This window comes from Balaenoptera musculus, chromosome 4 (genome assembly GCF_009873245.2).
Source record: "Balaenoptera musculus isolate JJ_BM4_2016_0621 chromosome 4, mBalMus1.pri.v3, whole genome shotgun sequence".
Taxonomy (NCBI): domain Eukaryota; kingdom Metazoa; phylum Chordata; class Mammalia; order Artiodactyla; family Balaenopteridae; genus Balaenoptera; species Balaenoptera musculus.
In genome coordinates this window covers 18,972,312-18,999,583 of record NC_045788.1, presented here as the reverse complement: position 1 = coordinate 18,999,583, position 27,272 = coordinate 18,972,312, and the positions used below count along the sequence as shown (strand labels likewise).

At 44.0% G+C, this 27,272-nt stretch overlaps 1 protein-coding gene across 2 annotated transcripts; it reads right to left on the bottom strand.

The window, feature by feature from the left end:
• Positions 1 to 305: 305 nt before the first annotated feature.
• On the bottom strand, positions 306 to 25,607 carry CLDN18 (claudin 18). 2 transcript variants are annotated; one of them, XM_036851240.1, is made up of 5 exons: positions 15,741 to 16,111; positions 5,166 to 5,330; positions 4,429 to 4,546; positions 2,301 to 2,411; positions 306 to 1,298 (listed from the first exon to the last, which is right to left on the bottom strand). In XM_036851240.1, exons 1-5 carry the CDS (start codon positions 15,958 to 15,960, stop codon positions 1,127 to 1,129), a joined length of 786 nt encoding a protein of 261 aa, XP_036707135.1. In that variant the 5' UTR covers positions 15,961 to 16,111; the 3' UTR covers positions 306 to 1,126. The 2 variants fall into 2 exon arrangements, with proteins under 2 accessions (XP_036707135.1, XP_036707136.1); XM_036851241.1 differs by lacking the exon at positions 15,741 to 16,111 and adding an exon at positions 25,388 to 25,607 and having other exon boundaries at positions 1,127 to 1,298.
• Positions 25,608 to 27,272: the final 1,665 nt, after the last annotated feature.

The window sequence follows — 27,272 nt, the reverse complement described above, 5'->3', positions numbered from 1 at the left end:
GACACCTGTCACTTGGAAATATTACATTCAGGCTCATCACTTTTTAAAAAAAGAACCAGTTTCAACTCACTTCCTAGGACCTGCTGTGTTCCATTATTTGGTTTTTACATGGATTACACTGATTCTATCATCTATAATCAGAGCCCAGGACACCTCAAAGGGAAAGAAGTAGGATCAGTGAGCATTTCATGAAATTTGGACTTATATGTGATTTTACAAAGTACATTACAACATCAGAGCAATTATTTTTTCATTTTCTTCTATTCATGTGCAGGGGTGAGGCTAATTCACAGAGACAGTGTATAATTTCACTAATACATTGTTTATTCTAAGTATATTTAGAATACCAAATATATTTAGATTACCAAAAAAAAAAAAAAAAGAGGAAAAAGAAAAAAATTCTTTTCTCATTCCTCTAGGGACGGTTTCTGGCCTGTGACAGAAAGAGGACCTGCAGTGGGGATTCCAGCTAGAATTAGCAGATGTTAGCAGAAGTGGAAAAGGTTGGTTTCCTCAAACTGAAATCACTTTGGTCCAAGTAATGTTCAAGATCATGGTGGAAGAAAACTCAGATAATGAGCTGCAGATATGATAAATATTTTTCCCTACCAACTCTCCTTCAATCAGTGTTTATTAGTAGCCAAGTTAGGGCGGGGGTGGGGGGAAGGGGCAAAAATCAAATAGCAGAAAATGATGTCTTTTGATTGACTCTTTTTTTCCTTTCAGAATTGTTCTGGGGGATGAGTTGGGAAATAGATCATCAATGGGCCATTGGCTAGAAGGAGGAGGGAGAGTCTGCCTAAATTACCTAAGTGACTGATAGGAATTCAAACCACATTCTATCATCAGATTTAAAAGGTTATGTTAAAAAAAAAGAAATAAGAGGATTGGAAAATGTGGGCTATAGCCTCTAATGCACATCTGATAACTCAGCTGTTTTGTGATGGAACATTTAGAGACAGAGAACGGTGGCCAAGACCATCTGGCCTCACCACAGGTGAAACCAAGGCTTTCTAACTTCCAACTGTGAGTCAAAAGCAGTGGGAAATCAAGGTAAAAATTCCTTGTTTTTGGGTGAGCTCTAGTTGGGGGATTTCTTCTGCTCCTGCCGAGGTGTCTTGGAGGGCTACACGTAGTCGTACTTGGAAGGATGAGATTGTCCCTCATCTTCTGTGCGGGCACCCCCATCGTATATCTTCTTGGTTTTGGTGTTGGACTCAAAGCCAGTGCTGGCTTTGAAGCCTCCAGGCCTGTAGGCAACATTGTGGCCCGAGGTGTGATAAGAGACGGCTTTGTAGCTGAAAGCAAAAGAAACATTCTATGACCATAGATGTATTTGGTAGGAGGATAAACTACTCATTTTCCCTAGGATGTCTGACTTTTAGCACTGAAAGTCCAGTGTCCCAGGAAACCCTTAGTCCTGGGCAAACTGAGACAGTTGCTTCCCTGGGCTTTGGGACACTGGCTTTTCAGCCTCTGTGGTGGAGCAGAATTTCTTGCTTTGTATTAGAGCTGGGGGGTTAGTGACTAGAGAGTTCCCTCTGTTCATCAGTTAAGATGAAGCTGAACCAGAAATGATGTCCAGGGGAACATGGTTATGCCAAAGAATCATAGAATTTCTGAGCTGGGAGGTATTTACATGCAACCCATCTCCCCTAATCTGCTTAGTACGTGATGAGGTAACAGAGGCTCAGAGAGGGCAAATGACGGGCTAGAGGTCACGGGACTGGTGAGCAGGAGAGCCTGACTGGGATCCAGGTCTCCCAACCCCAGGCCCAGTTACAGAGGTACAACAGGTATTCTCAACAGCAGTGCTACTAACATTTTGGAACGGATACTTCTTTGTTGTAGGGGCCTGTCCTGTGCTTTGTAGGATATTTAACAGCATCCCTGGCCTATACCCACCAGATTCCAGTATCACCCAACCCTTCCACCCCAAAGCTGTAACAATCAAGAGTCTTCAGATGTCGCCCAATATCTCCTGGGGACCAGGGCAGGGGTGGGTGGGGGGTGGAAGGTGGGTAAGATTGCTCCCAGCTGAGAACCATTGAGTTACAGAATACTGGAGTTGGGGGGAAACCTAGAGGGCTGGGTTTTTCCTCGAATAGCATCATTTCTTAATCTGCTCAGGCTGAAATAGGCCTGTTCTGTTCTTTAGGTCTCCTCATAAAAGATAAGGTTCATGATCCTTCTGTCAGTAGAGGTCTTCCATGTACCTATACTGATCATTCTGCCTGCAAATGATGTGTTAAAATGGACTCGGATAAAACATCTGATTGCGTTGGGATGGGGAGACTCACTTGGTTTCCTCGGGCGCCAGGCCCCGGCAAGCGATGCACATGAGCACACCCCCAATTAGCGTGAGGCCTCCAGCGACCCAGCCAACAAACAGAGCCGCACCAAAGGTGTACCTGGGTGGGGAGACAGTGGCTGTGAATGTGGTTGACTCAACTCCCCGGGCTCTACCCAGTGAACCTGACCATGCCCATCCTCTCTGTCCCCACTTTTGGATTCCACATCTATCCCAGCCCGTCCCTGAACACAGCCCTTTGGGTCGCAGTCAATTGCATCAGGTGTCCTGGGGAACAGAATTGGGACTGAAGTTACTCAGCAAAACAGCTGTGGGATTCTTAGGCCCCTAGCATCACTCAGGCATAGAATTAATTGTAAACTTCTAATTTCAGAGAAACATCTCAGGAAATCCCCCTCCCTCCCTATTGGCAAAGGGAAGTGTCTTGAAGGTTTGGTAAGAGAAGTTTGAGACATTATGGGATCAGTCTCAAGTTATTATTTCAGAAGGAATTTTGGTCTCTTGGGTTCTTACTGTGGGCCAAGAAGCCTTTATCTTCTCTAACTCAAGTAACCCTGGTAACCGTCCATGCCGGTAAGAGCATTATCTTTAGAAAGAACTAATGTGAAGAGACCAGTCATTCTTTCATTCATTTCTTCACTCATTTGTTCAACAAGTATTTATTGAGCTCTTACTATGTGCCTGGCACTGCCTGGCACTGGGACAGAGGGGTGAACAGAACGGACACAGACCCCACCCTCAGGGTGCTTCTGTTATTGCAGTCCGCCAAGGCTGGTGCTCTTCCCCTTGGAGGGTTGCCTCCAGTGGGACTCAATTACATCAAAACAGGATTTTCTGAGAACAAAATTTCTGAAGTTGCCTGCCCAAGGGACACGGGAATGTTCTAAGGAGACGGTGTAAGAGAGTGATGGCGGGCATTAGCGCTGGGTGCCAGGTGGGTGGGTGACTCCTCGGGCAGGGGCAGTGACATTAGGCACCCAGATACTGCGGCCAAGGTGGGCTCTTCAAAATAGGGTGACCAACCATCCTGATATGCCCGTGACAGAGAAGTTTCCCAGGATCTGGGACTGTCAGTGCTAAAACTGGGAAAATCCCAGGAAAACCAGGACGAGTTGACCAGTATGCTTCTAAGTTGCCCTTGTAGTCAAGAGACCATGGGAGGACGGTAAAGGAGGATGAGGGCGGCTTATGGGGATCACATTTTTTCCTATTCTTGAAATAAAGCAGGAGCATGGATGGCGAGTGGAGTTCCAGGGAGCCAGAGAGTAATGGATTTATCACGTGCTCATGCTCATCTGTCTCCCATGATGGTGTTGCTAGAGAAATACCAAGTGTATCCGCTCCAGAGATGACGGGTCACTTAGGTATAATATTTACATTGCTCTCCCAGAACAAGATCTTCCTCCTTCAGGAATTTGCTGCTGCTTCTTGCTATGAAATACATCCCTTTGAAGTGGCTAAATGAATATAGGTATTGGAATTACTCTTCCATCTTTGAAAAGTTCTACTCTGCTTCCGACACCAAATTACAGTGAGGTTTCATCTCCCTCCACTAGACCGTGACCTCCGTGAGAACGAGGACCTTGTCGTTATCCCCAGACCTCAGAAGAGTTCCTGGCCCACAGCAGGTGTTCGATACATTTGTAGAATGAATGAATTAATGAATGTGAGAAAGAGCAGCCGTACAAGGAAGAAACATTACTTTTCTCATCTGTACCGCACCTCCCTCATTTCGATTCCAGCTTTTCCCTGTCCCTAGCTGGGTTCCCGTTATGGACTGGAGACGCGGGGGTGATGCCCATTTACATGCTTGGGTTAACAGTGCCTGTTTCGTTGCCACCACAATGGGGCCTGTGTAAGAGTGTTAGATAAATACTGTGAACTGTCGCTATATTTCAATGCAAATGTCAGATCAGCCTCAAGTCATATCACCAAGGATATTTCACTGAAATGAAGTTTATGAATTTACAGATCATTGTTGATTTATGATATGGCATGGTTGCCTCTGATAAATTTTTGCTATTTCAGGCGCTGACAGTCACATTAGGCATACGTGTTTAATCGGATTTTTACAACAATGTTCACCACGGAATACTGAGACTAGATTAGGAGGTTACCTGGTCTGGACGGTCTGCACCATCCCACCCATGCTGGTGTACATGTTAGCTGTGGACATCCAGAAGTTAGTAACGAGCATGTTGGCAAACACAGACACTCCAGCGATTGCACAGAGACCTGTGGGCAAGAACAAGAAAACTCTGGAGTCAGCTTTAAATGGATCACATTGTTTGTGAGGCAATGTATGTTTAAACGAGTTTAGAGGAGGAGGCTGCAGTATATTCCATTCCTATAACAGGATGGTCAATCCAAGCATCGATTATTAAATTCCCACTATGAGTCAGACCCTGTGCTATGTGCCTACCCTCTCTTATCTCTCTAGTTGAGGAAGGATGTGTACGTGCGCAGAAAGAGATTTTCCATCTTGGGACCAGGTATCAGTAGTACAAATATTTTGGGCCTGGTCCTTTGATGATGTCAAGGGCTTTTCCCTTAAAATCATTTTCTAAAGTCTCACCAAAATAATGCCTTTAGGGATTGAGTCACATGTCTACCTAGAGTTGAGAATCTCTCATAATGAGGTGAAGGTGGCAGCTAAGAGGGACATCAGCACTCATGATAATTCTGTAGAGTGTAAGTGAGCCTTAATCTCAGATCTTGAATCCCAGTGTGTAAAGCTCTGATCCATATTCAAACCATGCTCACTAGGGAGAAGCCCTGTCCTCTGCCAGAATGATTTTGCTTTGACATTCCTGGATGCGCATTTGAGAGAGGGAACCCCAGGCTCCTTGTTTACCTGAGATGATGAACATGATCCCCGAGGTAAGTGTCATTTTGGCTTTGGCAGAGTCATCCATGTTGCCAATGCGGATGCACTTTAGGGCGAAGATGGCCACCAGGAGGCCGATGACACTCAGGACGATGCCCACAATCATCAGGGCTCGCACTGCCTGCAGCATGGCTGCGGGTCGAGGGGCAAGACACAAGCAGACAAGTAAGACCACCTCAACGTTATTGATTAGGCTCTGGTTTAATACAACAAAACAACTACAACCAACCAGCACCAAACCGCTGAGAAACGGCAAGTCCATAAACTGTGAACCTTATCATCATCAGGGGATATGAAATTGTGAAAAATACAAAACCATCGCTTACACTCCCCTGACTGATGAAAGACATGCATGCAGAAGTCTATAGAATGAGAAAATTATGAACTGTTGGAGCTGGGAGGGCCAAGGGAATTTAGCTATTTCATGTCCTCATTTTAAAGCTTGATAACCTGGGGTCCAAGAAGGGGAAGTGGCTTGACTAAGGTGCCATTAAAAATTATTGATAGAGCTTATAGTAAAACTGTGTTGCTCTGACTTCTAACCCAAACATCTTTCTTCTCTAGTCTTTCCATAGGAACGCAATGCTTCATAGGGTTGTGTCCACTTCCAGAAAGCTCAATACTCATTTACAGCCTATAATGAAGCAAGGTCACTAGGTAGTATACCAGGGGCACTGTATTGTTGCCTCCTCCCAAAGGGACTACTAAGGTCATGGTGAGCTGTAGGTTTGGGGTCTACATAAAAAGATGATTATATCAATTATATCAATCTCAGGCCTTTCAGCACAACCACAGTTTATCAGCAGTTCCCTTTCCAGGAATCAATGGAAGCTGTACGTCCTGCTGGGACTCTCCTGCAGTGACCTCCCCTCCAGATATTTCCAAAGAGGTTTCTAGTGCAACCTTACTGTGCAGTGACTCATCCCAACAGTTTTTTACTGAGCCTGCATGACTAGGCATGGGGATGACAGTGAGTAACAGGTCAGATATGGTCTCTGCCCTCACGGAGCTTATGCCAAAGTGGGGAAAGAAAGTCATTAAACATGTCCACCACAAGCGTAATTAATTTTACAAAAGGAAGATAAATTAGTTCTTGTGTCTTCCAGAGGGAAAGGCCACTAGCGTGGGTAGTTCTGGTAAAGCAGAACTGAAGAACCATGTGAAGCAAAGCAGAGAGCTCTGTCCTATCCTAGTTGTCATAGCCAACTGCTACTTTTAATTGAAAGCTATTAGGGACTTTTCAACATTAAGAGATTGAAGCCATATAAAAACTCCCTTGCAATGTAGGTAATATTATTATCTCTATTTTATAATTGAAGAAATTGAGACTCAGAGGTTAAATAAGCTGCCCAAAGACACATATCAAAGGAAAGGCAGAGCTGGGGGTCAAACCTGGAACTGTTTCAAAATGGTTATTTTCCCATCACAATACATTGCTCTGAGGTACTTTATCCTTGAAAAACAGGTAGAGTTCTGGCTGCCAGCAAGGTATAGGGATCTGTAAGCTCCTAACAGAATGTATCCTTCAAACTTGGAGACTAGACCATAAAATGTCATCCTCTGAAATGGATGCTAAGAATGTATAAAGGAATATTCTCCAAAAGTCATCTCAGGGAATTGCCTGTCCCAGGAGATTATTTATAAATGTGACTCTCAAGACAAGGGAGCCCTGGGAGGAATTCTCTCCAATCTCTTCGGGAAGATTTCATCTCAAATATGGCCAATATCAGGGGAGCTGCCTGCTTATTCACTCTAACGTGTATATCATAAAGCAATTTGTCATGATGGAAGAATTGGAAATCAATGAAAGATATTGAAAACAGGAGAGGTAGATCATGCACAATTCATTAAAGAGCCTTCTGCAGTGTCTGAGGAATGGAGGCCCCGGCAACTTTCTCATCAGGTAGCGAGACAATGGTAACCAGCTACTCTAGTTCTGTGCCATTGACTTCCATTCACTTAATTCTGATTCTCTTCTCCCTAAAGAAACTTCTGCTTTTAACTTTGCTTCCCTGCTGGGAAGAGATTTCTATAAGCATCCATCGTCAGTCTTGGTCCTATTAACCACTATATTCTGGGGGTAAATGTGTTGGTGTATGGTGTGGATCAATCTTCCAGGATCTGACCATTCATTCCTGGAAGAATTGATGAACATTAGTGTCTTGGGCCTGCAGTTTCCTGATGCTAGAGCCACGGTGGCCCCAGTAAGGTGAAAAGAACTCATGAGGGCTTAAGAGTGGCCTCTGGATCCACTCCTTAATATAAGAGGGCTCTAGTGTGTCGCCTCTGTTTTCCAAAGCCTTGTCCAATGGCTATGTTGACCCCACTCATACTGGGAACAAACACCCCATCCATTCTCTCATTAACAAATGCAAGCATGTGACATCTACTTGTGTATTTATTTATACCTTTGTGTATTCATCCAGCACATGTTGGTATACTCTCATAGTCAAACGTTAACAGATTCATGCGCTCATCCATGAATTCATTCATTCATTCATTCATTCATCCATCATGTATTCTTAAGCTCAAATTCTCTGCAAAGCCCTTTGCCAGATGCTGTAGGAAGAATAAAATTTCATGAGAAATAATCTCTGTCTTCAAGCAGCTTACAACCTGGAAAGATTATATTTTCACTGGAAATCCTGAACCTCAAATTTCTTTTCACCTTGGGAGTACTTTGGCTAAGAAATCATAATAGAACCCCTTTCTGACAGTCACTCATGGTGTGGTTCTAGCTCTCTTTCACACACACAATTAAATTCTAAGGCTGTGGTTCAGGACAGCTATGGAGAGGAAATTTGTGGGGCAGCCCCAGACTTCAGGAAATACCCTGAGGGCACTTCTATTTTTGCATGTTGCTACCAGAAAACTGGACTTATGAGAGGCGGAAGGGACTTTGACTTTCCTTCTGTCTTGTCCTCATGGGCCTCTTATGAACTTCAAATCTACTCAGGAACCTGTTAAAGGTTTTAAAAACTGCTCTTGTTCTGATATTTTAAGCCTTAAGCCATTCAGAGAACAAAATCTTTTATCCCTTTTGAGAAGCACCTGGCAAGGCATCTGGTTAAAACAACCAAAACCCAATCAACCAACCAACCAACCAGCCAACCAACCAACCAATCAACCAATCAACCAGCCAAATAAACAATATTAACCAAGTAGGATAAAAAATATCCCTTCCTCATTCTATGAAAAATTTTACTTATCCTGGACTGTTGGCAAGGATGGGGTCATTGAATCTCTTTAATTGAGTGGTTCTACTATTTGTCCCTGGAAACATACCACATATGTGCTGTGGTTGTGGCTGAAGTATGTGGTCTTCCCTGACATTGTTGGATTAGAAGGGATGATGATGCCAGCTGGTGGGAGGTAAAAGCACCGGGCTTGCCTGATGTGCAGAGCAGCTGCTGCTGTGTGTGCCACAGGATTCCTTGGGTACTGAAGCCCTAGCCAGCCTGTCTTTGCCTTTGCAAAGACAGCCTTTGCCTCAGGCTCTCAGATGCCCTCTTGCCTTTGCTGGGTCAGGTTTGCATGACAAGACCTCATTCTTTACTGCTCTCTCTTGATCTCTGGATTTCTGATGAACACTGGTACCTGCTTTGAACCAGGGGTCCACCCTGACCCTGAGCTCCTTTTTATTTTTTAGAATCTCCTTCTAGGGTTAGGGTTAGCTTACCACTTTCTTTTAGCCTGTGGTTGGGCAAAGACACAACACTGTCTTATATCTTGTGGGGCCACTGTCAGAGCCACAACTCTTGACCTGGATGGATGAACCAAGATCTTCCTTGCTTTGGAGACCCCTTGTGGGTGTTCTTCTGAGGGTGGGAGCTGTGATGGGGACAGCTGCCAGGAAGCAAGGGGAAATGTTCTTCACTACTCATTGCTAGAACTCCCCTATGTCTAGTAATGACCATGGAGATGCATGGTGGTGACCCAAACTTCCTTTCCATTTGGAAAATTCTACCACCTGGAATACTAATCCGTCTCCAAGGATAAGTCACCAGAGGAATTACTTCCAAAGGAGGTAGATTTCTCTTTTAGCCTCTCTGTCTCTCTCTTTTTTTTTTTAAACATCTTTATTGGAGTATAATTGTCTCTTATTTGATATTCTGAGCAAGAGGCATAGGCTTATCAGCTGATAACAGGTGAGTCAACGGGTTCTATAGACTGATTCCCTGCACCAAAGGTGTGACTACAGCATTCTTTCCAACGAACAAAGACGTATTATCAGATATGAAGGGTGGGCAGGATTCAGGGCTGACAGAAGCAAACAGAAAAATGGGAACTCAGTGTCCCCCACCCCCACCCCACACCATTGCAATATATCTTATTCCCCCAAAGTAGCTATGAACTGACAGGCAAGGCGTGGTTCCCAATCCTGGCTGTACCTTAGCCTCTCCTGGGGAAACTTTTAAAGAAATGTTAATGTTTTGCCCTGATCCCTAGGGATTTTCACTTAATTGTTCAGTGACATAAAATTGCAAGGAATGATCTGAGAAAACAGCCCTCAAGAGGGCTTAGGAGGAGGTGCTCAGAATGGGGAGTTGAGAGGAAAGAGTTCCCAGTGGCTGACATCACTAAGCTGGCTAGGGGGTGTGGGTGGGGCTGATGAGACCGCAAGTCACAAAGTGCCAAAGACTGGACACGGGGCCTTTGTTGGGGTGGGGACGGGGAGGACCCACACCTTCAGGCACAGCTTGGCTTCAGATTGAAGGCTGGAATGGCTGGTGGCGGAGCCCAAAGGAGGGGATCCCAGAGGAGGGAAGTCTGAGGCCAGACCTCAGACCTTCAGAACAGAGTAGGAAGGCCTCGATTCTCCAGAGATTCCAGGGAACCGATATGGAGGTCCTGTGTATCTCATGAAATCCTGCAGACTTCATGATACCAGGTGAGTGTCATTAGGCAAGTCTTTTAACCTCACGGAAACCAAGTCTCCTCAACTCTGGAGTGGGATAGAGATATTTCTTGAAAAGAAATGTTGTGAGGATCAGATGCTGCTTGGCCCCAACATGGAACTAAGCCAGCCTCAGTAAGTTTTAGTTTCTTCCCCTTCCCTAAAAAGAAGTTATCTCTCCATAGAGAACAAACTAGTGGTTACCAGTGGGGAGTGGGGGAGGGGCAATATAGGGGTGTGGGAGTGGGAGATACAAACTATTGGGTGTAATCTAGGCTACAAGGATGTATTGAACAACACGGGGAATGTAACCAACATTTGGTAATAGCCGTAACTGGAAAGTAAGCTTTAAAAATTGTATAAAAATTAATTAAAAAAAATAAAACAATTTGAAAAAAAGCAGTTATCTCTCTCCAACCGGACATGGCTTTGGTTTGTGCTAACCGTGTACAAACCTGAATCCTCTCACATGGCGATAAAATATGGTGAGGATTTGAAAGCCATGGGTGAGAGAGTGTGAAGGGAAGGAGTGGAAGAAGACTTGAGAAGTGGGGGAAGAGAAAGGCCTGGACCAAGGTAGGGGGGAAGATCAGGAAAAATGGGCTCAGGGTCTGGCGGGCGATGAGTGGGCTGATGGTGGAAGCAGCGTAGGCAGCTCCTATCCTATTGCCCTTCCTTTCCAACTCTAAGGTGGGCTCCAACTACATAACTCTGACCGTGTGTGTCCCCACCAGGAAATGATGCCCCACCACTGACTGGTCCATGCTAGGGTGTGATGCTTTGTGGATGGCTGCCTCCGCTATCAAAGCCACAGGCTGAGGAGGCGTCCTGATTCCTGGGTCTACATAGCTTTGATCATAGAGAAATCAGAGCAACGACTTCCTTTTATATGTAAGGTACAGGTTCTCTTGGGCTTTGTACTTGTGTTCTCAGTTCTCTGTGGGATCACCTTCAGAGGTACAATAGTGTGTACACATTTAGATGTTTGTCCACATGTTGAAAAAGGAATGTTTGTGCTAAAACATGTCTCTTTTTTGAAGAAAAGGAAAGCAGCTTGACCAAGAGGTTCCCCCAGATCTCACTTCAACTTTACAACTAACTTATAATCATTCTACCTTTTAGGGCCAGTTTCTTCCACCTGACATTGGGGAAAGACAAGCTGGTTTCACAGAATCATGACTTTATGTGAAACATTCAGCCAATAGTAAGAAGAAGTAAACAAGGCAGCTCCTTTAGAAAGGATACATAAGAACAGTTTCATATTTTTTTCCCTTATGGATTTTAGATTTTGTGGAATTGTTCTCTCTGTTAAATGTGGTTTCCTTAACTGCTCTCCCCGCAGCCATTGCCGTGTGTGTAAATATGATTGACAAGTTGATGGGAAACTCCCTAGCTCTCCAGTGGCTGTTGTTTTTTCACATTGAGGTGGTAAAGAGGAAATGCAGCCAGTTGTGTGAAAAAAATCAAGACCCTCAGTGCCTGCAAAGGGGCTGAGAACCAGTGAAGTGTTCAGAACACAGGTGGAATGGGGGATGGAAAGGAGAAAAAAGGACCCTAAATAATTTTTTCTTTGGATATTTAGATTCATAAAAGGTGTTTGATTTTGGAGAAGAAAAAAACCTGGAAGATAGGATGTCCTGTTCGAGAGCTTTGGGTGGTATAGACATGACAGTAATGATTTAATGATGCCAAGAGCCAGATCTTGTAAATGCGTCGCGGAGCACTTTCACACAAATGCCTTCCTGTGAGGCACTGCGCACCTGGAGAACACGAGGTCAAGAGATGTAAGTGGCCAAGCTATACCCTTGATACCAACTCACTCGCCTCTAACCATAGGGCCCTGCCACTGCACCAAATTCAGTCCAAATATTTGCAAACACGTTAGAAAAAACAGTGCTTGACTATGATACCATCATGGAGGCCAGAGACCTGAGTCTGCCAGGCCTCCTCTCCACCGTGCTCATTGACTGCCCTTTTCTTTTTCTTCCCACTGTCTCCAGGGCGGGGAAGTGGGAATGACACACAAGTCATCCACTCTTTAAACTTAGTATTCTTAATTTTGCATTGTTAATGATATTGCTATAAATGGGTCAGGGTGCCGAGGTACCCTCTACTCTTATTGTGCTCAATCTCTTCAACCATAAGGAAGCCCCTTCTAGCTGGAATGAGCATGGACAGGGGAAAAGACACGATTTGGAAGTCTTTTCAGCCGTGTGTTCATACCCTGCTTCTGCCATCTTCTACCCATGGGAGCTTGGGCATGTTATCTTGCCTCCCTCTCTGAGCCTCAGTTTCCACTTTTGTAAAAAATAAAGCTAATACTTCTTTCCTTGTATTGTTGTGAAGATTAAACTGGAGAGTTTATGTGCAGTCCAATAAACCAGAGCTGTTTTTATTTCTGGGCATTGTCTCTGTAGAATTACGTGCTACATTGGCTGTTTGGAATCCAGTGGAGAGAATCTTGAGCTATAAATTATATAACGCTTGTAATATACAGGTATACAGTCCTGCTACCACCACCATTTACCTCATTCATCTCTCTGTAGATTACGTAGTACAGCTAGATGAATGGAAACAGGTTATTCTATGGCTGTCAGTTCCAACTAAAAGTGATACATTTTTATCAGATGAATGAAAAGTTAAGTGAGATTTTTGCAAGAAAAGAGCTTCTACTTAGGAAGAATTGAATAATTGGTAGTGATGATTACGATGATTAAAGCATTATATTGGTATGTGCCTCATGCCTTTACAGCACTTGAAAGCTTATTTCCCTGAGTTCCAGGTCAAAATTAAACTCTCTGCAACCTTCCATTTCTACCTCTGGGCATTTCTCCCAGCTCCTCTGCTTCAGGTGTCTCTTCCCAAGGCCCCTTGTCATGCTCAAGAGCATGCTTTCAGCAGCCGTTTCCGCTGGCCGAGTCCCCCCTAGGTGCTGGGTCCTGGCTGGTTCATGTTACTCCTTTCAGTCCCCCTGAGGGCCCCGCAAGTGTCCACAAGCCATCCTCTGGCCTCCTCTCTGGCTGCTTCATTGCCTTATGTTCCTGCCTTTAGCTTTTGAATTTCTAGCCTTTTCCTCCTGGTAATCCTGCCGCCCTTCCCTCATCTCAGTCAGTCAGCTACGTCTTAAGTCATCAAAAAAAGATTTGCATTTCAGGATGCCAATTGACACTGTAGTCACTCCTGCTGCCTTGAGGACTGGCTATTCTTAAATCCACACTGTTCTCCAAGGCCATACATGATCAACTATTTAAAGTATCTCCTTTTCCACAAACTCAGTCCCAAGAAATGTCTTTCCTGGCTTTTGGTGGGATCCTGTTCCCCCGACGCAGACTGGCAGGGCTGGGGTCCCCCTTTGTGAAGGCTGCCTGGAGCTTTTCAGAGTTTCAGATTTGTGAGCAGTTGTCAGGAGGGGTACAGGATGTGGTACAGAGATCTGTGGGATCCTTTTTAATTTGGGGATGTGAGGAGGCTTCTTCAGGGAGGAGATGGTATTTGAGCTGGACCTCACATATGGGAAGATTTGTGCAGATGGCAGTTGGGATGTAAGAGGGGGGACATTTGGGCAGCAGGGGCAATGGGTATCCAGGACGAAGCTCATGGTATAGTAAATGGACAGGGAAAACCTTAGGCTGTGGGCAAAGGGCTGGTAAGAGATGGGTCAGGGAAGGGAGGTGAGCAATGCAGGAGGGCGTGGGTGTCAGGCTGTCATGTCTGCACCTAATTAAGCTGGGAGTGGGGAACCATGGAAGCTGTTTAGGTCTAGAAATATCCAGGGAGATGAGAGGTGAGAACTGGAAGTTGGTGACTGGAAGATTCTGCCCGACCTTCTGCCACCGTCAAAGCAGAAAACACTCTAAAGAGATGAAGGATAGAAACCAGATTGTGAGAGGTTAAGAGTGAGGGGTGGTAGAAAAATTTAGTCTTCCAATTTGATTGTCAGTGAGCCGAGGAGAGACAAAAATTGACAATGATCCGAATCAAGAGAAGGTTTTCCAGGAAAAGAGGATATACGCATAAGAGAGGAGGAAAGATGAAAGAGGCAAAAAGGAGAGGGGCTGATCAGCGGTGATGGCCAGACAGGAGGGCATGGGGCATTCACAGCCGGGGTGGAGAGGTCAGCCTTGGGCGGGAGGGAAGGAGGGGATCTTGTTCTTCAGAGAGGTGGGGAGATGAGGAGAGATTCTGGGAGGGCTCAGGGAGGATGGGATCCCTCGGTAGAACAGGAAACACAATGAGAGTGGCAGTGATGGGGTCTGGCCATTTAGGAGAGTGGGGATATTTGGGAGCCCCATGTGTAGAAAGATACAGAATGAGCAAGAGATTGATAACATGTGATGGGGCCCTGGGAAGAGGTTAACGAGCTGAAGTCATGGAATGTCATGCGTTAATTTTCAACATAAGGTCAATCTTATTTTTTCATTTAATAGTTAAAATTAGCTAACAACTCAACAATCCACGGTCTCGCATCTCCTCCCTTCTGACCTTTGCCCTCACACTATAGCATCATCCCTCCTCCAGGGTTTCCTTCCCTCCGGCCAGGTTCTACCTCCCTTGATTCTCTAAGCAGGTCTCAGTCAGTGATCGGTCTGTCCCGCAACACAAGTGGCTTCTAAAAATGGAGTCAATACCCCAGTTCTTCCACTCTGCCACCCACCTTCTATTTCTTTCTGCACATGGAGATGAATTAGTTGAATTACTCTTTACAATTCAATTTCAAGGGCTTCACAGGCTCTTAACAGTTTTGTGCAAATTTATTCCCATCTACCTGTCCACAAAGTGTTTGTTTCAGAGAGGCAAAACCCAGCCCTGTTTTCCTTTCCTCACCGAACTCACATCTGGGCCACTCCTTGGAGCCACTGATTAGCCTGACCTTTTATTTCTTTTTGCTTTAAAAAAAAATACAAGTAGAGCTCCCATAATATCTAGAATGCAAAGTTCCTATGATTCCTATTTGAAATAACTCTCTGTATGAGAAACAAGGATTTAGCTGATTTTATCTTCAGGGGTGAAACGATGTCACATTTATAATTATATTTATATTCTGAAATTATTATAATATCATTACAGTTCTATAATTATATTTTGACATGCATTGTTTTTTAGGAGTGCATACCAGAACCTCTCAACCCAAATGCAGAGAAAGGATATTTATAGTTTAATGGCAATGTATACTTTCTGGCACCTACAGAGACTCCAGTTTTTCAAAGGAAAAATTAATTGAATTGATAATGAAATGATATTAGCTCCCAATAAACTTTTTTGACTGTAAGAAAATATTCACCATCCTACCTACTCCCATGTGTGTGCAGGCAAGAGCAAGTCACATGCACATATACGCACACGATTAGTTTTCTCCTTGAGAAACATGGTCTATTCTAGTATCATGAGCCTGTCCTCACAATAGATCCATTCTTTTCATGACCTGCTTCCTTACTAGCAATTCCTTTGACCTGAGTATGAAATCTCCAATATTCACCGCTACGACTATAGCCCTTTTTGACACAGGGTCAACTTCTCCTCTTATTCACACCTCTGATCCGGAGCCCGTGCTGCGAGGGTCATGCCCTGCGCCCATCTCACCCAGTCCCTCCTGGCTGCGGTGAGAGAAGCAGGCCCTTCCCTGCCTCACCTGTGCCCTCGCCTACCTGGCAGGCCCAGGATGGTGAAGTAGGGCCGGCACTGGGTGAAGCCGGAGCTCTGCTGCACGCAGCTGCGCCAGAGCCCTTCGTACTGGAACACGGCGGTGACAGGGTTGTCGTACAGGTCCTGGGTGCTCCACATGTCCATCACCGTGGCGGCGATGCAGCCGGCCAGGCCCAGGATGGACAGCAGGAAGCCCACCACTTGGCATGTGGCGGTGGACATGGCCTGGGTCCCCGTCCTCCCGCCCAGCTGCCGCCTTCGTCCTGCTGTGCGCCCGGGGAGCTGCTCTGATTAGATGGTTTCCCTCAGCCCTTGGTGTTTGCTCACAGTGTTTTCCTTAGATAGTTCAGTTTCACTCTTGGTTCAAGGGCATTGTTTTTTCATTTGTTAGGGAAGCAGCCCCAAGAGGCACTTGTCCCGCTGAGCCGCGCAGACCCAGCTGGTTTGAGGGCGAGGCGGTCTGGGTGGACCTCCGCCCCACCCTGGCTCGGGCTCTGCCCCGAGGGTGCCACCATCTGGGGAAGAAGCACAGCTGAGATCCCCCCCTCCCCCACCACAAAAGCCCTTCCTTTAGGCTCTGCTCATCACAGGAAACCACTTCGCCTGACCTCACTTAAAAAAAAAAGGCTCGGTGCTTCCCTGGTGGCACAGTGGTTAAGAATCCGCCTGCCAATTCAGGGCACACGAGTTCGAGCCCTGGTCCGGGAAGATCCCACATGCCGCGGAGCAACTAAGCCCACGAACCACAACTACTGAGCCTGCGCTCTAGAGCCCGTGAGCCACAACTACTGAGCCCGCGAGCCATAACTACTGAAGCCAGCGCGCCTAGAGCCTATGCTCCGCAATAAGAGGAGCCACCTCAATGAGAAGCCCGCGCACCGCAACGAAGAGTAGCCCTTGCTCACTGCAACTAGAGAAAAGCCCGCACGCAGCAACGAAGACCCAACACAGACAAAAATAAAAAAATTAAAAGATGATGTTAATATTCATTGAGGCAAGTTACCTTAAAAAAAAAAAAACAAAACGGCTCCAGGAATCTCCTCTTACACCAGATGTTAACATTTTCTCCTCATGACTAAAACCACGTTTCACTGACATAGTTCCATTTTGTTCTTACAGAAATAGGTAGGGCAGGTATTATTATTTCCCACTCATATTTTTGGTGGGGGGGGCTGTGAGTCAAGCGACCTACAAACAGGTTAAGAAACTTGCCCAAGTGCCTTGAACCACAGCTACTTTAAAGATGACAAAGGTGGAGCTCCCATCTCAACTTCCAACCCGGGGCTCTTTCTCTGTTTCCATATGGAGTGACAGAGGCAGGCAGAATTGACCCCTCTTTTGAGAACAGGAAGCCAAATCCTAGAGGTAGGCTCTCGGTCCACCGGTATTGGAACTGGGATGAGAAGAAGCAGGGCATTGTGTTGACGGCCATCTCACCCTTTCACTCCTGTTGCAAGAACCACGTGAAGACCACGTGGCAGGCAGACATGGAAGTTCCACAAAGGCCAGGGGGAGGGAACAGGGCAGGCTGGGCCAGAGACCCTGACCTGGTTACTGAGAGGCCTAGCATCTGCTCCTGACACTGTCCCTAACACGCCGTGTGCTGCATGAATTGGGACAAATGGCTCAACCTCTGTGGGTCACAGTTTTTTCATCTGTAACATGGACAGATTAAACTAGAACACTTCAGAGCCCTTTCAGGTCTCACACACTGTCATCTTCTACATTTTGCAAAAACAGTTTTCACTACAGTTGGTCAAAATATCAGGATTATATAGTCACACAAAAGAGAGACTTGGCTGGAGATCAACCATGGCGTTTTGTCTACATAATTTGATTTTAGAATTATGTTAGAGAATTGATGGACCTGCTGCTTCCTGTAGGTGGTGTGTGTCTGGCTTCTGAATTCATTTTAATGAGACTTTCCCCAAATCTGGATGTCAAGGCCCTGATACACAGCGCCACACACCCATACCCCAATCTCTAGCCTGCGGACAGGTTCTCCCGGAAACAGACCTGTGCATCTGGACATTTCAATGTTATCTTGGGTGCACCCAGCCACCACTCCCACGGCTTTATTCCCAGCAAACACAGAAAGCAAATATGCAAGGTCTCCCCTCTGATTTGAATGGAGGCAATGCTCCCCTCAACCGTACACCTTGCTTTAAGTTCTGTGATCAGTGTTTGTAGAGAAAGAAGAATGAGCCAGGAAACCCAGAAGAAGAGCAAGCAAGAGTTATATGACTAAGGTCAAGTCGTGGCTCTGTATCCCCTGAACTGAGCTACAAGGCCAAGTCTGAAATGTGGGTAGAAGGCAGCTAGAAGAAGTGACTCTGGTCTCTGCTGGTGGACAGGGATTGACCGATTCAATTGGAAAATGTTGGAGTAATTCAGGAATGATTCTGCCACTGTCTCTGTGGACAGAGCTCATTTTACTCTTTTTTTCAACTAAGAGGCAGGCTTTTTATCCACAAAGAGATCTGTAAGAGTTTGGTTTCCAGTTGTTCATTTTATGACACCTGTCTACCCCCTCCCCACACATTGACTACAATACCACCAGAACAGTAGATTGAAAATGGAAACATTAAAACGAAAAAGTTATTATAGTTATCTATTCTGATTCGTGGCAGTTTCCCCACTCACTCTCCTATGCAAATGTTTTTATGCAAAATTTCAGGACAGAAAAAACAAAGTTATTCAGGTAATAATGAATTAAGCTTTCTTTCTTGTTTGAAATGGCGACAGTGACTTTATGTTTTTGGAGGAAGGAAAAACTAAGTTTAAAGGATGAACTAAAGCTCCCTCTACCTAGGCAGAATACTGAACGAATAAGAGAGAAATTCTAAATCTATACACTTTTTAAAATATGAAATAAGTACTAACATGTTTTAAAACGTGTGGAAGATGGGATTTTTCACTTCCTGGTGAGTTTTCTGTGCTCCAAAATGAGTGGACCACTGCTTTAGCTGTCACTGCCAAAGAGTGAATGGGGGTCCGCAGAGGAACATCTGGCTTTCTTGTTCATGGCAATAGGCTTTGTTAAAATATATTAACTGTATCTCTAATGATAGTGATAGCTTGTGGTCTGATTATAATAGTATATAATAATAATGGTAATAATTCATGGTCTGATTGTGTTTAACAATAATGGGGTTGTTACAACTTTGTTTAATCACCTTTAAAATGGAGCAAAAATTTTTGCTGACTTCTTAGGGGGAATCCTCCCTATATTCAACTTTAAATTTGCTTCTGGTGGTGGCATTTCAGGTTGTAAATTTCCAGGAGCTTATATTACTTTACTGACATTAGAGAAAACATTTCCCTTACCTTTTCTTTACCTCATTTTAGGAATATAAATATAACACCATCTATGGTTATTAGGCAAAATGGTGATCAAATAGCAATATAAAATATCACAGCTAGGAATATAGGAGGAGTAAAATTAGTATTATTAGCAAGACAAATGATTGATACATCTATTGATTTTTTCCTTTTAAACTGTTAACACACTTTATATTCTTAATTTCTGACTCCACCTTTTGGTGCTCAAAATAGAAAATTTAGAAGCAGGGAAAATTAAAAAAAATCTTACAGTTTTAAATCCTAGACAAAATATCTGGCATACTTTCTTTTTAATCCATTCTCTGTATATATTTTTACATGATTAAGAGATTATACAATTTAATGTTCTGTGCTTTTCACTTGATTGCATACATGTGCAATTAAAGTATTTTGTAAACATTGTTTAATATATTTAATTTAGTATATTAATATCCCATTATATAGAAGTGCTACTATTCACTAAAACAGAATCTATTCTTATATAGTTAGATTATATCCCTTCCCCAGTTTTTTTTTTTGTATGAAAAACAATGTTATGATGAACATTTTTCACATAACTCTTTGCTAGCATTTCTGATTACTCTTTTAGGACAGATTCCTAAGAGAGGAATTAACATGTCAAAGGGTGTGAGGTTTTAAAAAATCTTTCTTATGTAGAAGCAGATTTTTTTTCTATGAATTTTATTCCTAGCAGCAGTATTTGAAAGATCTTGCCTCATTGTACCCTTACCTACACTGTGAATTTGGTAAGTTATACACGATCACTTGTTTTGATTTGCATTACTTTGATTACTAATGAGTTTGAAACTATATTTTTTAAACAAATATTTATGGAGCATTTGTTTTTCCCTTTTCTTGAGTTGTCAATTTGTACTTCTTCCTCATTTATTTGCTGGAATTTTAGCATTTTTTTCTATCAATTTATATGAATTATTTATTTGTTAAGGATCTTAATATATTGCTATGATTACTGAAAAGACATTTTCACATCGATTATTTCCTTTTTAGTGTTTTTCATGGTTCTAGAAAAAATACAGCGTATTCCATTTATATGTTCACACTACATGGTGCATAATAATACGTGCTTAATAAAAATCTGTTGAATGATGTGGTAAAATGACTGTTCTTTTCTATGCTTAAGAATTTAATTTCCATTTAGAAATGATATTAGAATTATTTTAGAATTTTAGAAAGTTTAGAAGTATTTTATGTATCTTTACATTTAATTAATCTGGAATCTATTTTGGTTTATAGTCTATGATTCTTTTTTTCCCTCAAAAAAGTTAATCAATAATTTTTACAGCACTTACTGAATAACCTTCCCTCTCCCCATGCTTTGTAAAACCTCCTCTATCTATATTAAATTCATGTATATGTCTTTCTAATTTTAGACTTTGTTCCATTGACCTTCTGTTCATCTTTGGGCCGAAACACCCTTTTAATTATCACAACTTTAGAATTTGGTTGAATATCTGGCCGAGTTAGCTCTTTACTTTGTATTATTCTTAAAAAAAATTTAAAAGTTAATTTCATCTACTTTCTTCTTATAGATAGCCACTTTGTCAAGGTCCCAAAGGAAAACTCTTACTAGCATTTTGATTAGAATTCTTGTAATGTTATCCACACAAGCTTACACTCTGCAGAAATTCTTCCTGGGTTTGAATTCTCACCTGCCACTTACTAACTACTACAGTGTCATTGGGCAAATTCTACAGCCTTTTTGTGCTTCAGTTTCCTTATCTATAAAATGGAGGTAATACCACTACTTACCTCATAGTGTTGTTGTGAAAATTAAAGTGTAAGGTAATTTATGTAAATTTATACAACCATGTAAATTATATTTAAAAATATAAATTAACATATGCTAATTTCTTGAGCCAATGCCTAGCACAGAGTAAGGTCTTAATACATTTTATTATTATGTAATTAGTTAATTATAGTATTTATTATTATACATTAATTAGGAACAAATTCACATCTTTATAATATTCCTATCTAGGAACCTGTAGTATATATTTCCATTTAATTGACATTTAAAATTTTCTTAGTAAACCTCTTTTTTCATCTTTATCCTTGCCTGATATTTACACTTGATCTTAGCCAAAAGGCCGAGAAGTGATCCTTGCCTAATATTTAAAGATATTATTCCTAAGTGTTTAACACATATTGTATTGTGTTGCCTCACAAAGAGGTCTAAGTTATTTTAATTCTCTTAATACACTACACTCTCTCATGCCACTGTGTCTTTTCCAATGATGTTCCTCTCTTTCTGGAAAATTCTTTACCTCCTTATCTTCCTGGGTAACTCATACTTGTTGTTAGTAACTCATCTCAGCTGTCATTTCCTTTAGGAAGTCCCTTCCCTCATGTCTGCACCCTGTACCATACAAGGCACTGACTATGCTTTATTGCAGTGATTCTTAACTGGGGCTGCTTTTGCCCCAGGAGGTATATGGCAATGTCTGGAGACATCTTTGTTGTCACAACTGGGGAGGGAGAGGTGCTGCTACTGCCATCTAGTGGATGGAGGCCAGGGATGCTGCTAAATATCCTATAATGCACAGAACCGTACCCAACAAAAAAGAATTACATGGCCTAAACTGTCAGCAGTGCCGAGGTTGAGAAACCTTGCATTGCAATGGTTTGTTGAGCCTCTGTCTCTCTTTCTAGATTTGTGAGCCTTTTGATATCTATGTTCCCCATGTGCAGACAGCTTGGGACATAGTAGGTGCTCAACAAATGTTTGTTGAACAAATAAACGTTCTTTCTAGTGCCACGATTTCTGTGTTACTGGGTTTTAAAAATTTTTTTTAATTTTTTAAAAATTTAAATTAATTAACATATTTATTTTGTGTTATTGTTTATTTCCTGTTATTTCTGCCTGTGTAGGAGGACCAAAGGCTTTGCCTTTCTTTCCTTATCCCTGCCAAGAGGAGAACTTGTTCAAACCCGGTCAGCCCAGGAGAGGGTGGCTGCCAGTGATGGTTCTAGTGAAAAGACTTTGTCTAGGAAGGTTGGCTGCCAGTCCTATGGCTCAGATTTCTCTGGAGGGTTCGGTTGTGCCTGATTTCTTCCCTCTGAGCCTGAGTATCTGTGTTTGCATTCTTGGGAGTATGTAGCTTCTCCATGTTAATTTAAATATTCTGTGCTTTCATTTCAATGGCAATGGAAAGGAAGTTAAAACAAGTATGTTCCAGATCCTCAGGCTAGCCACTTACGGTTTGGGTTCATTTTGGTGTTTATGATCATGTTTATATCAGGGGTCAGTGAAGTGATATCCTCAGCTGCTACTTGAACAAAGGGTTCATTCCAGCTCAAATAGAAATGGAGTCAGGGGAATTTCTCCCTACCTTGTGGCACTGGCACCATGAGCTCAGACACCTGTGCCCTGGTGGTCAATACACAGCATCACCAGCAGCACTGCTCTGTCCTGTCTTTGCATAAACCCGATTGCAACAGTTAGTGGTGGTAAATACACAGCAGAGAACTATTCCTCCCCAATTCCAGAAATAATTGGGTTGATAGCCTTAGAGCCACATTCAGTAGTTCCACATCCCAACCTCACCTCAAATGAACAAGACCATTGCAAAAAGCAGTAAGTCACAGATGCCTCATCACCACAGACTCAAGAGGATGATTCTCTGATGCGGTGGTGGCTAAGCGTAAGATGTGAGTACCTCGAATTTATTAATACCATTTTGTAAAACAAACCCACGTGAATAGAGAATCTGCATGAACAATACTAAAGTCAAAACATTGAGAGAGGTGAAATACAAAATCGGACTTGAGGCTGTCTCTTTGTCCTGTTAAGCTCCAAATGAAAACCAACAATATCCCTAACACCAGATGAATTTTGACATTTGTGTTTATTAGATTTTTAGTGGTATTTACATTACATTTGCAGGTGTGGCTTTGGTCCTTGTATAAGATTTATATGCATTAGGAATTTAAATCTATTGTTATACGTGTTTATATTAAAGTGACACTAAAATGAATATAATTGAAATCAACATTGAGGGGCTGCAAGAATTTTTTCTTTTAAAAACGATTCCTACAAAATTCTCTTTGAAAAATCCTTCTCTGAACTATCTAGTCGCAGGATCTTCACATACGAACACACACAAAATTTCTAAGAGAAGGCCCTAGAGCAGTTTCAGTCTGGCTCAGTTTTAGCTCTGTGGACGTGGGCAAGTCACTTTGCCCTTCTAAGTCTCCCTCTCTTGACCTGCAAAATAACTACTGGGGTTGTTGACAGCTGTTGCTAGTCCAGGACACTCCCCAAGACTGCAGCCCCAATCTTAGGCAAGAGGGGAGGATAGGAAAGGTGCCTTTGCACTGGGGATTTCTGCTTTGTGTCTGAGAGCCTTGGGGGTCCCAGTTAGGGCTGCGAACTGGGGCTTAGGTACAGGCAGGTCTGAGCCCTGGCTCCATTTGCATGTGACTTTGGGCAAGTTACCCCAGCTCAGCTTCCTTGTTTCTAAAAAGGTGGTAGTGATAGCAGCAAGTTCACAGGGTGGCTTGTAGAGATTGCACAAAATATTGCAAGGCAGTTGTTGGCTCAAGTGCTAGTGCCAGGTCTGCCATTGTTATTTGCCCTTTGTGAAGCCTTATGACTCCTCAGATGTCACGTGGGTGCTCTGTGCGTGAGAGGTCAGCCTCAGGCTGACTCTCTCCTTCGTGGCCTCTAGCTCTGCATGGACACAGGTCCATGGACCAGACCTCTGAGAGATTTGGGGCATTTTGCATTTGAGGTGAGGGAGAATCCCAAGGGCAGATGGTTAGCCCCGAAGCTCAGGAGGGGTCAGCAGAACATAGGGATGTGGGAGTGGCTCGCCTTCCTCCAGTCCCTGGTGGAGGGAGACCTCACTGAATCGGCAGCTGGTCACCCACGGATCTGGCTCACATTCTCCTGTTTGCACCCAGGACCTTCATCTCTTAGCTTGGCATTCGATGCTCTTCATCATCATCTCCGTAAAAACCCTCTTCTCCAGCCAAGGTCATTCCTTCATTTTCTCCCAAGTAAGACTTGGGTGGAAGCACCCTCATGCCTTTGCCCATGCTGTTTTTCCTCCTGGGATGCTACCCCTCTAACTCCTAACTACCTTTCAAGGGTCACTTGTGGGATTTCCTTCTCGGTGGGTCTCTTCCTGAGCAGGTCATCCTCATCTCATCTCCTGCAGCACCGGCCTTCCGTCCTCCTTACTTGTCACCTTGTCATACCCAGCCCGCAGTGCACTTTCACATTTCGGGGGGCGGGCAGCGCCAGGTCCACAGAATCCTGAGGTTGTAGTGAGCTCTCCATCCATAAGTGTGGAATGTATGAAAGACTGAGTCACTGCGTCACTGAGTCTTTACCTCTTACCTTCTGTGCGGGTCTAAGTCTTGACCCTGCAGCCAAATGGGAAATTCCTGCAGGAGAAGCCCTAGTTTCTATTTCTGATCCTCCTTACTGTGTCCACCTTAGGAAATGCCTCTCTCCAGACTTTGATGTATATTTATGGAAGGAAAAAAGAACTAAGAAATAAAAATGACAAGTGTATTCATTGTCTTACTCTGTTACTTGAGTGGAAGACACTTTTAACATTCTCTGCTCTCGAGACTTGAAGTTTTCTTCAAGTTAACATGACCCATCTACAAATCCTTGAAAACAAATCCTTGTGTGGCTAATATGCCAGTCTGGACATCACAGCCCACACCCCTTTGCCCCGCACAGTCCTCTGTGCAGAGAGTGCCCTGAAGCTGGTTCCATGTGGCCAATACATTCCGGAGGTCAGGAGATGCAGAGAAGGGGCCCATCTGGCGCCCCCGTCCCTGAGAAATGCAGCACCCAGTTCTTTTTCTCTGTCCCTTTCCTCTGCTCCCTTTCTGTTGCTGCTACGTGCTGAGGTGCCCCCTGGAAGCTGGGACCAGGCACAAGGGGGGCTGGAGATGGAACTCTGTTCAGGAGATTCACAGTTCCCAACTCAGGGAGGGGAGATCTCAGGGCTAAAGGAAGGAAGTGGCTATGATCTGGGCCTCCTGAGTCCTGTTCCTGTTGGTGATTGAGACAATGCTATTGCTTGCATAGGAGTTATTTTAAAAATGTGCCCACTGGGGAGAACTGGGTACCATCCGGTTAGGGATACAGGAGCCCTACCAGCTCTAGGAAGCTCCTCTCCCTAAGTTTCCTGCACTCCCGTTCCTACCTTGGTGGTGGAGGCTTTTGCTTCTCCCTCCCCCGTGGTCCTTCTGTGATGCGCCAGACAGAGACTGCTCTCTCCTGTCCACCTCCATCTTCCCCCACATCCTGCCAGGTACCAGCCCTTACCTGGCAGCCCCAGCAGGGTGAAGTAGCCCCGGCACTCGGTGAACCCAGAGCTCTCTCGGACACAGGAGCGCCACAGCCCTTGGTAGTTGAATACAGCTGTCACCGGGTTGTTGTACAGATCCTGGGTGCTCCACTGGTCCATGCAGGTGGCGGCAATGGTGCCCGCAACCCCAAGCAGTGAAACCACAAACCCCAAGCCCTGGCAGGCGGTCACAGACATGGTGGGGTGCAGAGTTGACACAGAGCGCCACTCAGCAGGGGGCCAGTCCAGTTCTGAGAGCACTGAGTGTAGGGATGGAGTTTTCTCAGAGAGGCTGGCACACACGTCACGAATGGGCCATGTAAGGAGGGGATTCAACAGTGCCACCTGGGCTCGCCCTGCTCCTTTATCTACCTGAGTGAGATAATTTCCATAACATGGTACCAAGAGCCATTTGTTTTCCACCATATGTACACTCTACTCACTGTTTACCTTTTGAAGGAGTTTCCTGATTAGCCAGGCTCCCCTCTGTGGAGGGTAAAGCAGGAACAGAGGGCACTGCCTGCAAGACCCACAGGCTGGCCAGGAAGGGCTCCCAGTGGCTAAGCCACAAAATACTTGGAGATGTCAAAGGAATGTATCTATCTATATATATATACATATATGTATACATATATATACATATGTGATAGATACATATAACTGAATCACTTTGCAGTACAGCAGTAATTAACACAACATTGTAAATCAACTATACTTCAATTAAAAAAAATACTTGGAGATGAAAGGGCTTCATCCGTGTGCCTCTCCCAAGGTACTGCTGCCACTTTAGTTAAAAACCTAGGTAAGGCAGGTTATGAGGCAGGATGAAACACAGCCGATTCTGCTTAAACACGTTGCTTATGTTCTATAAAGTTTCCAGGAACACTGAATTAGCGAATACCGAATCATTGCGCCTGAGAGGATACAGGGTTCGTTTCCTGTGAGCCTCGGGTCACATTTCCGTCAACCGATCAATACATAACCTTGTTATGTGTGGGTTTCTGCCTAAAGACACCTTATTTACATTGTTGATTCATTATCATTGAACTCGTGGCCATCCGCACTAGAACTCAGGCCTGAAGCTCAACTAACGCGTCCTTTTCTCTGTAAGGCGCATCCCAGCCTTCTGGCCTTAGGAGCACTAACCAGCACTTCAGCACTATGCTTGGGGCCATTTTAAATAGAGAAATCACCAAATAAAAGCACAAAGACGTGAAAAACATGGCACTAAAATACTGCGAGAGAGGCATTTGTTTACAGGATGAGCTGAAACAAGAAGGCAAAGAAAACCTTGCTTGTTTCGCCTCACCTGGGAACATGTACCTCCCACCGCCCATGTATCTTGCCGTCTGCATACGCACATGTCCGGTGACCACTGAAGAAGCACCTTGAGCACTGACTAAAGTACATTCTAGCGAATAGGTGAACTGGCAAATATGAATCTGCAAATAATCGACTAGTTATTTGATGGAACTGAGTAGTGACTGTGGTCAAGCTGTTTGCAGCTTCTGTGGCACTGACTCCGCCTTCAGCCCCGAGATCATGGGGGAGGGAAGATGGCAGAGGGAAGGAGCAGGACGGTCCTGGGCTCTGGAGTCAGCAGCCTGGGTTCACCCTCATGGAACTAGCTGTGTGAGACAACAGCTAACTCGCTTAACCTCTCTGAGTCTCATTGTCTTCATCTGTAAAATGAGATAATAAGAGTGATTACCTCCCTGGATTGTTTTGTAGCTTCAATGTGATAATGCATGTGAAATGCTAGGTATTACATGTGGAGCTCTGAACTCAGAAATAATAGCTAATATTACTAGGGCAGACTGATAGTAGTAGAATTAAAAGCTTTAGTGATTGACTGATCACTTT

Coding starts and splice junctions, on each gene's coding strand:
- CLDN18 (XM_036851241.1), bottom strand. CDS start 25,607: ATGTCTGTGACCGCCTGCCAGGGCTTGGGGTTTGTGGTTTCACTGCTT. Junction 4,547..5,165: donor GATCATGTTCATCATCTCAG/GTAAACAAGGAG, acceptor TCTTGCCCACAG/GTCTCTGTGCAATCGCTGGA. Junction 1,299..2,300: donor CTGGCGCCCGAGGAAACCAA/GTGAGTCTCCCC, acceptor TTTTGCTTTCAG/CTACAAAGCCGTCTCTTATC.